An 11,341-nucleotide genomic window follows, 5' to 3' on the forward strand; every position below is an offset into this window, starting at 1 on the left:
CATTTTAATAGGAAGAACTTTTGTGATCCTACTCTAAGTTCAATGAATTGGAGCACCATTGTATCATGTAGCATGATGACATTATGAGTTTGTTGATTCAATAGAATCAAAGGATTGATTTATTGGAAGTTCACAACTTGGTTGGAAAGTTGGCATTGAATCTTCAAAAGGACAATGTCATTAGTCTCAAATAATTATGTAAAACATATTAGGCACACACTCAATGGAGGAGAGGCTTTCTTCTCTGAGGAGGACAAGATACGGTGTATTTTTTTTGTATCTAGAGGAATGAGCAACTGGGTGAGCCTTGTACTTGCATGACACGAGGTCGATTCCAACTACTACCATTGTAACCCGTAGGTGGAACCATGCCACCCGCAACATGCAGCCCATAGGTAAACTTGGGGGATTTGAACCTAGAACCTCTTAGAACAAAAAATTTCACTTTCACGATCATCGCTAGTTGATCCACCCCGAGGAGAATGATAGGGTGTATACTTTTAATATTCAGATTATATGTTATTAAATTAAGTTTGATTTAATCCCTCCTTCTTATATATTCTCTAAAGATAATTTGTCCCCAAACTTCACATCTGTATAAGATAAAGAGAGAGATGCAAGTATTAAATATGAGTTTTTTTTTATTATCCCATAATTGAAGGTCTACTAATTACGCTTGTTTGCAATGTCCTGGTTGATTTGCATTTAATAAAAGATCCGTTACATTGACTTGAGTAGGTATAGTAAGAAAGTTGGTTCTTGGATTGGAATGGATAAGGAGGACCCGAGGAGGTGATATTGGAGGAAACTATGAAGATTTAAATACTTGGTAGGACACCAAGGCCACAAGAGAAATAGGGTTGAGAGTTGCAACAATATCAGATAGTATTGGAGATGATTAATTGGGGAAACAAATGGCTTATGAGTAGCTTGCGTTGGTGTTCTAAGTTTAATCCATGGGCATTTCAATGGCTACCAACTCGTCTAGAAGTGGTAACAACTACTACTATTGTTTTGAGTGGGTTTTAGCATCCTTGGGTTATGATTATAAATGGTTTTGTTCTATTATGACTTGGTTAGTTTTTTCACTTGTTATGTGTAGTGTTCCATAACCCATAGATCTCAAATGTAAAGTAGGTTGACAAGTATTATAAATGTAATAAATTAATTTTAGGAGATGAGTAAGATGATATATGTGAAATATACCCCTATTATGATAATCGGGGAGGCGTTGGCAACATAGTTTTGATCCATTTTGAGAAACCTCTTTGGATTTAGCTTTGGTTATGCACACCGCATATTGCTTGAGTTTAAGGGAGACATTGGGCTTTCATTTTTAGGCCTTTTAATCTTGTGATTTTTTCCCTTTCTACTCCCTCTTATGGTCTATTTCCATTCCCTTTAGTCACAATTACTTACAATATGGTCATCACATGCATTATAGTTGACATTGCTTTTATATTTAGAATATAGTTTTCTTTTATTTTAAGAGGGCGTTTGTAAACTAGATACACATCTTGCTCATATTGAGCTCTATAATGTGTCTATGCAATAATAATTTATTTATTTATTTTACCTTTAGTTGCTTTGTATTTTTTAAAGTTGATATAAAATAATGTCATTTCACATGAACATTGAAATATTTTATTCATGGCTCATAGTTAGAATAAAATATTTTTATGACATTCCGTGAGTTGTGATGTCAACAAAAAATTAAATGAGCACAATGAAAGTGAGATTATTGATATTTATAATGTTTTTAATTAAAACTAATCAAATAGATATATCTATTTTTTCTTTTAATTGTACCTGTACATTTTGTTTGCATTTAAAAATATTTTATTTTTATTTTAAAAAGGACACGTGTTAACCCTAAGTTGAACACCGAAGAAATTACACCTCCTTCATGGTGAAGTGAAGAATGTGTCTCATCCAACAACAACTTTAAAAACATTAACAAAAAAATTTCAAATTTATGAAAAATTAATATTCAAAATAATATTTCCTTTTCAAATTAATAATATTATAAATTTTAAAGTATAGAAATTATTTAAATAAATTTTATAAAATAATTATTAACCAAATTAAAATGTTAACCACAACCAAATTTACAAATAATTCTAATATTTACACCATTAATTTTAAATATTTTTCAATCACAATAATAATCGCTCCTTGAATAAAAAAATTATAATAATTAAAAATAAATTAAAAAATCTTAATTGACTTAACGTGAGTGCCGTGACCGAGAGTGCGGTGACGCTGAGCTTGAATTGAATTAGACGGCGCGAGGGCAATGAATGTCGATGAATGTCAACGTACTTCTAGATAATGAATTTCAACGTACGGAAACGGAGAAGTGGGCCCAAATGTCCACGTAAACGGGAGACGTAAGGGGATGAGGGATCATGGATGCCCTCGTAGTTTGAGGTTAGCCCAGAGGGGGCAGCCCGCGGAAAGCACACGGAGAATTTCAGTTCCTCGTGACTCTGCTGATTGCATACACTGGTGTATATATAGAGAGGGAATGGTATTTCATTTCCCCGTACTAAATCGCCTTTCCATTTGGCAAGCTCTGTCCACAGCCTCCATTTTTTGTAATAACATTGCAATATACCGATGCGTTGTCGAATTACTATTTTCATCCCAGCTATCATAGAGTTTCTGAGTTCCCAAATATGGAGATACCTCCCTCGCAGGAACAAAACCACGGCCATGCTCAACCTAACGAAGATAGCGGACAAACATCCCGGAAATTTAAGGGAATCCGACTGCGAGAATGGGGAAGTGGGTATCCGAAATTCGGATACCAAGATCCAGGGAGAAGATATATCTTGGCTCCTACAAAACCGCCGAGCAGGCCGCCCGAGCCTTCGACGCTGCAATGTATTGCCTGAGAGGGCCCAACGCTAAGTTCAACTTTCCCGATTCTGTGCCCTCCATTCCGTCCGCCTTTTCTCTTTCCCCTGCGCAAATCCAGGTTGCCGCTTCCAAGTATGCCTTGAACGAAATCCCTGGGACTTCGCCTTCTGTGCACAATAATACTAAAGACGACCCCTCACTTCCCTCGCAGCCGTCTTCGGTATCTGACATGGAATTGTCTAATGACGCCCAGCATAAATCGGAGGACTTGGAGTTTTGGAAATCTCTGTTTGCAGAACCAGATGGTACTCAGTATTTGAATTTGGAAAAAATCCGATCCATTGACAAAGAATTGGCGTTGGTGCTCATACCGACTTCAGAGGAGGAGGAGGAGGTTGACATAAGGCTGTGGAACTTTGAAGACAGCTGAGTTCCTGGGACGTGAAAGAATATAAAAATGGACTTAATTTTTTTGCAGTCTATGCGCACTGCCTAGTATCCACGTCGTTTTCAAACCTATCAGTGTCACGGCATGCATGAATTGGCGCACTATTACCATTAATCGTTAGTGGACGATATTCGATCGGAATACCTTATCAAAATTGCTTGTCTTCTTGTGCAAACATGTCGCCAGTAGAATTTTTACAAGTGCCTAGTGGATACTGTGATTGCATACTAAATCAGAGTGTCTATTGGATGCTAGGATTGCATACTAAATCAGAGTGTCTATTGGATGCTGGGATTGCATACTAAATCAGAATTTGGAATAATTTGGAAATTATATAAATAGGAGTGAAGACAAATATTAATTTATTTTTGAAATATTTTGCAGTTATATCGAAATAAGTGTAAAAGTGTCTATTACCATAAAAGTAGTGTTTCGAGAAAACAAAATTGTCCACATTTACTTGAAAGAAATAGTGTTTAATTATTTTAGTAGTTTTTTTATTTAGAAATATTTTGCAGTTGATATCAAAATACGTGTAAAAGTGTCTATTACTATTAAAAAAAGTGGTGTTTTGAGAAAACAAAATTGTCCACCTTTATTTGAAAGGAATAGTGTTTAATTATTATAGTATTTTTTTTATTTAGAGATAGTGATAGGTAGATACAGTAGAGTTATTTCAGCAAATAGCTATAACAAAGTAAGCTAAATATGAAAAGTAAAGTACAAAATTGAAAATGTAATTATTTAATTTTAATGTGAAATAAAGATATATTAAAAATAAGATTTTGACCTAATAAATATTATGGGAAGTGAAAGTTAATTAAAATGATTTTTATATTTTTATATTTTTATTTTTTAATTATTTTTGGAAAGTACTTATTATAATACTATAATGAGATTGAATATATATATATATATATATATATATATAATTCTAAATTTTAAATTTAGCAAATGAGTAAAGTGAAACATTGTTTATGTTTATCTAGTTTTGAAAATATAAAAAATTGTAAAGTGTCTATCACCATAAAAGTGTTTAAAAAAAATAAATTGTCCATATTTATTTGAAAAGAATAATGTTTAAATCATAAGAAATACTTTATTATATTATGAAAGTGATAGATAAATTGTTTTTATTTTATGAAATAGCTATAATGTAAATTAATTGAAGTGAATAAAATCTATACTAAAATGTTAAAATGTTACTATTTAGTAATAATATTGAATAATGATATCTGGAAACAAAAATAAGTTAAAAATATAGTTCCTTTTTTTTCTTTTTTCTTTTTTATTATTATTATCATAATAGAACAATAATATAAAAAGGAAGAACAATTGAGTTTTTCCGAACATTTTTTTAATTCTATACTTAGTAACCTACCATTGTCACGAGATGCATGAATTGACTCAATATTTCTATAGTATATGGTGTAAACATTAGTGGATGACATTCGATCCTAAATGCACACATTTGTGTGTTAAGATAATATACATAGTGCATACGAGTATTGACAACAATAGAGAATCCTTATTCTCTTTGGTTTATAATCCCTTGGGTTTATTATTTCTTTGGGTTTAATATTATTACCTTGGCTTTATAATACCTTGGGGTTTTATAGTTAATCCCTCAGGTTTATAATATGAATCATATTTTAGCGTTTATAATATTGATCATAAGGTTAATATCCGTTGGTGTATAATATTTATCTTACGCTTTATCATAGGATTTTCACAATGTGGAAATCAATCATGGTCAACCATGGTCCAATGTCGCATTATGACAAATATTGTCTCAATATGAAAATCAACCATGGTACAATGTCGCATTGTGACAAAAATTTTCTCCTGGACCAATGTCACATTGTGATAACTATGGTCATCCATGGTGAACCATGGTGTAACATGTCATTGTGACAAAGATTGACTCAATATGGAAATCAACCATGGTCAATCATGGTCAACAATTGTCTAAGTTTGTATTGTGAGAAAGTTTGTCTCAATATGAAAATCAATCATGGTCAAACATAGTCCATCGTCGCATTGTGACAATTATTTTGTCAATATGAAAATCAACCATGGTCAACCATGGTTAAGCATGTTTAATTTATGGTTTATAATATTTATCTTAGGGTTTATATACTTTAGGTTTGTAATATTAATCTCTTCAGTTTATTATTTGTTTATTATTATTATTATTATCCATTAAATAATAAAGTGATTAATTAAATTATTAATTTTTTATTTCATTCATTATTAATTAATTCATTCACAATTAATTAAATATGAATTAATAATAACAATCATAATAATCATAATTATACGCTTTCCACACATATCAACCACATTTACTAATGTGGTTGTGCATGTTATTTGTATATGCCTATGGCGTATATCAACCATATTTACTAATTTGTTTGTGCTGGTATATGATGCAAACATTAGTGAATGATATTTGATCCTAAATGCATGAATTTGTGTGTTTAGAATACTCCTCCTCTTTTGCAAACATTCATCTTGTACAACGTCTAGATCTGTCCATTGGATACTGTGATTACATAGTCCACTAAATCAATGTTTTCCATTGGATATTGCAATTAAATAGTCTGTTGAATCAGATTTTGTAATGTTTTGGAAATTTGATAAATATGAATGAATTTGTTTATTAAAATTTTGAATTAACTTGTATTCGACATAAAAATTATTGTAAAAGTACTTTGAATAAACAAAATTGTCCACAAGGAACACTGCTTTAATTATAACATAATTTCTTTACCTTTATGTCAAGGGAGTGATAAGTAAATATAGTGGAGAGTGATAAGTAAATATAGTGGAGGAGCTTTTTCAGCAAACAGTTACAATGACGCAAGCTAGTTGAAATGAATGAAAAATAGATTAAAAAATTGCATATTTGAAGAAACAAAATTGTCCACAAGAAACACTGCTTTAATTATCACATAATGTCTTTACCTTTATGTCAAGAGAGTGATAAGTACATATAGTGGAGCTATTTTAGCAAACATTTACAACAAGGTAGGCTAGTTGAAATGAATGAAAAGTAAATTACAAAATTGCATATGTCACTATATAATTTTAATATTAAATAAAGATATTTTTAAAATGAGATTTTGATGATAACAGATATTATATGAAGTTAAAGTTAAACCACTATTAATCAAATATATATATATATATATATATATATCTTCTTTTACTTTTGATTTATCAATATTATAAAGTACTGTTATAATGATCATAAATGAAAATAAAAATTATAATATTATAATGAATTTTAAATTTAAAAATTATTATTTATTAGAGAAAGTGTCCAATTTTAAATGTGTCAAGTGAAGTGAAAAATTATTTATATCTATTAGATTTTTGAAATTATTTTCTTTAGACAGAATTAATTGTAAAAATGTTGATCAACTTAAAGGAAAAAAATTGTCCAAAATTTACTAGAAAAAAATAATGTTTAAATTATAATAAAGTCTTTCTTATATTATGAGAGTGATAAAAAAATATGTTGGAGTTATTTTAATAAAAAAATGTAAAATAGGTTAATGGAGCTAAATGTGAACTAGAGTACAAGATTACAAATGTTATTATTTAGTATTAATATTGGATAAAAGGAAATTTAAAACAAAAATAAGTTAAAAGATATATATATATATATAACCATAAAGTCTAAATAATTAACTATGAACCCAAAAAAAAAATTATATATATATATATATATATATATATATATAAAGTTTCTTTTTTTAGAATTGTTTATTGGCTATAATATGTCTAAATGTCTAACTTATTTTAATTTAGTTTTATATTTTGCATATAATCTTTATTTTAATTTAGTTTTATATTTTGTATATAATTAGGCTGATAGGCCTTCCTATGCATCAACAATCGTCAACACTTTTACCCTGCTCTGTTTGATCAGGTGAGACACTTTCAACTGTTGATTTGAAGTGTGACTGCTTTTTCCAAATATCAGTTGAGTTGCCTTCTTTTCACAAGATATTTTTACTACTTTTTCCCATTCTTTTATGTCACTCTTGGCCTCAGAGTTAATCGTTTCTTTGGTCTACCAGTTGTTGTTGTTGTGCACGTCGGCACCTCCATCTGGCCTTGCTCCCTCGTCGTCATGAAATTTGTGGAACGCTACCTCCTCACCCCAACCCCGAACCCCAATCCCGTATACACCCAAATCTTCCAATTCAAGAACAAACGCGGAATCGAACTCAGGACTGGCTGCGGCATCACCGGAATGGGCCTAGCCCTGCTCGGCCTCAACGTGGTCTTGACCGACATCGCCCCCGTTCCGCTCGCCCTCAAACGCAACGTGAAGAAAAACACGGCGGTGACCTCCCTCGCCTCGGCCGAAAAACAGGGATCCGACGTTGGAAGAGTGAAGATTTCTCAGCTCTATTGGAACAACGAGAAGCAGATTCAGGTACTGAAGCTTCCATTTGCTTTCATTGTTGTCATGGATGTTGTTTATTTGGAGAATACTGTGGAGCCTTTGATTTCCACCATGAATGCCCTTTCTGGAGCGAATACTGTAATTCTATTAGGTTATCAAATACGATCTCCAGAAGCCCATCAAATTTTTTGGCAATTTTTTCCTAATTATTTCACTGTGGAGAAAGTACCCCATGAGGATTTCTATCCGGAGTATGTGTATGAAGAAACTGATGTGTATATTCTTAGGAAAAAAATGACCTAATTGTGGGTAAAACAAGGTTTTCCAGGGTTTCGGGGTGGGGCACAAATTGTATATGTGTTATAAAGTAGAGGGCGCATAAGTACCTAGCCCTATTATGCAAAAACTCTGATCAGATTGCCACGGGGGAAAATCTTAGGCAGATCTTATTTCCGGAACTGGTTTGTCCAATTTTGTTTTGTCGCAGGACAACGTTGCAGCTTTTAAAGTTGACATTCTTCGTCATGTGTGCGAGCATGAAGCCTCCCGGGTGAAAGGCGACCGAGGAAGGCCAGAAAAAGGGTCACTATCATCTCCTTAACTGGTCATCGTCATTATTTTCTTGATTTTCCAGATGGCAATGATTAGTTTGCACAGTCAATACTGTGGAACACTAGTGTTTATATTCGCTGCTTCCTTGCTTTTGAATGGGGATAATGCTCTGGCATTACAGGGCTTGGTTTTGTTTTTTGTGGTTCTGTTATGGCTCATGAATGGATGTGTTTATGGATTGAAATTTAAGGAAAATATGGGTTTACTGTAACATATGAATGGGATGCATCCAAGCATTGAAATTTCAGAAGTTGGGTTTATTGTGCATATGAAATGGCATGTGTTCATGCTTTTGAAATTTTACTCAAATAAAAGAAAAGATAGATTTGGTATTGCATATGAATGAGATGTATTCTTCGTATATGCTTGGCCATCTATAAAGGTTTCTTGATTTTGGGTAATTAACTTACTCTAAAATGAAATAAGACATTCAATGTGTTCCTGAAAAGAAATTGCACAATGATCCAGTCTAAGAAAACAAGGTTTTCCACAAACCAATTAACTCTTCTAGAAAAATTCAACAATTCCAATTTAATAATCTTATCGGCCTCTCTTTGTACCTTTTGAGACAATTTCTAGTATATTTTCTTATAACTTCTTTAGTAAACTAAAGAAATAATCAACAAAGTTTGAAAAATAACTTTTCACAAAAATTAAAATGGACACATCATCAACCATCACATGTAGATTTTGACGTGTCAAAATGTCGATGACACATAGTCCCCGACGTTTAAAATAGTCAATGACAGCCATTTTTCGTTGAAATTTCAACCACAGTACATATTTTGTAAGTGTCAATTATTTTCTGTCTATAATTCAATGAAGTTCACCTACCTTGCACGAACAGGTCTGCTTGTTGTTTCTGTTGAAAAAAAAAGCTCTACTTGTAGTTCGTCGAGCTTGTCTCGACTGCGGGTTCTATGGGACTGTCGACGTGACCAGCTGGGCCCCTCTCCATCTCCGTTACCGTCTGTTTATGTAAACAGAGAAACCCATCACACTGCAAAGTCGGAAACTTGTGAAAAAATTGCAACTGCAAACTCTTCGCCGTCATGTGTCTTTTCAACGTACCTCAGCCTCTATAGTATCCGGATGGACGGATGTTAATCACACATCCAATATTTATGGATTTCTTTTAAACTAAGTTTAAATTTTTAATTTCAAAATTTTAATTTTAGTTTTGAACTGAATGAATTTGGAAGGAGCTAGGTAATTTTGATTTGAATGCATTTGGAAGGAGCCATTTCAGATACTGTAGGCAAACCCGCAAAGGAGAAGTGAGGGGACAGAGGCAGAAAAGTTGTTTCCATTTTCATTGCGAGACACAAAGTGTCACGCCCCCAGTCTACGGCCAATTTTTTTTCGCCGTGCCCGGCAGGGTGCGGCACTACCAAACGCTCGCTTTTACCAAGCTTACGTTTGTAGACTACGCCTTAACCAAGTTCACAAAGCTTAAAACTGATTTAAACATGCCTTCACTTATAACGGTAAATAATTAATCTTCACAATCCTTACACACATTCATAATATCATTAATGCAATATAAAACCGAGAACAATTGCAAGAACAACTTAGAATGGGAGGGGCAACTCCCGTTGAGTCCGCCCAATATATTATATATGAAGATCTTCAATTTACAAGTGCGTCGGGCTAGAATCCACAGCCTGCACTTAAGATTACAACCAAGGCACGTATGCCGATTACAACAGTTCAATACAATATACCCGTAGCAGGGCCGAGCTCACCCGAGCTCTCGAACTCTACCCCGTTATACTCTGCACGAAACTGTCTCACCGTGACCGACTTCGACCTCTGAATTCAATCCCGGTTCTGCGCACTCTTTTCACCAAGTGCGCATAAGAACTGCGCACTATATCCTCTTGTCTCAAGAGCGAGCCCAAGAGCGAAGTGCTTGACTGTTCGTTGCTTCCTTTCTTTCCTCCCAAATGAACCTCAGCGCTGTTTATTTATACGCTTTCTAGCTCGTTTGTTGAAGGGGCGTCGTTGTCCAAGCCGACCCCCAAATGTATGCATAGAAGCCCCGAATTATTCTTATGGGCAGGTCGGCCCTTGCCTTAAGGCAAGGGCGACCTACGCCCTTTATAAACTTCGGTCTCCCCTTCGCACTGTTTCGCTAAGTCCATGAACGCGCGCCTCACATTATGCTGGCTCGTCCCATGTCGCACCTTTGCACGCTATTGCCGCCCGCTCTCGTTCGCTGCTGCACGTTCACCTGTTGCTGTTCCGCGCTCTTCCGTCGTGTGGTGGGGACGCCCACCCGGCTCGCCCGCTACACTAACTTCCGCCCACGTTTGTTTCGCCCGCCCATCGTATGGCGGGGACGCCCACCGGCTCGCCCGTCCACACGACTTCCGGTTCGCTGTTATGTTTGCCCATCCGTCGCACAGCGGGGCGCCTACCCGGCTCGCCCGCTATCCAACTTCCGTTTTGCTGTTGTGTCCGCTCGTCCGTCACACAGCGGGGCGCCTACCCGGCTCGCCCGCTACCCAACTTTCGCCCGCGTGTGTGTGTTCGTCTGTCGCACGGCGGGGCGCCTACCCGGCTCGCCCGCCACCCAACATCCGCCCACATGTTTCTGTTCACCCGTCGCACGGCGGGGCGCCCACCCGGCTCGCCCGCTACACGACTGTTGTTACTGTTCGCCCGTCGCACGGCGGGTCGCCTACCCAGCTAGCCCGCTGCACGACTGTTCTGCCACGCCTTGTTAACTCTGCCCGCGCCTTACACTTGTGTTCTCTGCCCAGTCGTGTTGTCTTTTGGCATGGGTCGCCCGCCCATGTGCGGTGCGCCTGTGGGTCGACCTGTTAATGTGTGCCCGGTCCGATGTCCACCCGCTCAAACTCGTCCCGTGTGTGTCTGCCCGGTCCAACGTTCGTCAGCCCGAACCTTGTCCCGTGTGTGTCTGCCCGGTCGGGTGACCACACCTGCGTCCAAGCTTCGCCCAACCGCTGTTCGCCCAACCGCCGTCGGGTCATCGT

General features: G+C 35.9%; 1 protein-coding gene and 1 pseudogene across 1 annotated transcript; both read left to right on the top strand.

Annotated features, from left to right (window-relative positions):
- The first annotated feature begins 2,678 nt into the window (after positions 1 to 2,678).
- LOC149170864 (ethylene-responsive transcription factor ERF012-like) lies at positions 2,679 to 3,292 on the top strand (annotated as a pseudogene).
- Positions 3,293 to 3,486: 194 nt separating this feature from the next.
- Positions 3,487 to 8,033, top strand: LOC149170865 (uncharacterized). The gene is made up of 2 exons (XM_089425754.1): positions 3,487 to 3,526; positions 7,399 to 8,033. Exons 1-2 carry the CDS (start codon positions 3,487 to 3,489, stop codon positions 8,031 to 8,033), a joined length of 675 nt encoding a protein of 224 aa, XP_089281880.1.
- The last annotated feature ends 3,308 nt before the right edge of the window (positions 8,034 to 11,341 follow it).

Source organism: Pinus tabuliformis, chromosome 4_2 (genome assembly GCF_031772625.1).
Source record: "Pinus tabuliformis cultivar Carrire ecotype Pingquan chromosome 4_2, CPIR1, whole genome shotgun sequence".
Lineage (NCBI taxonomy): Eukaryota > Viridiplantae > Streptophyta > Pinopsida > Pinales > Pinaceae > Pinus > Pinus tabuliformis.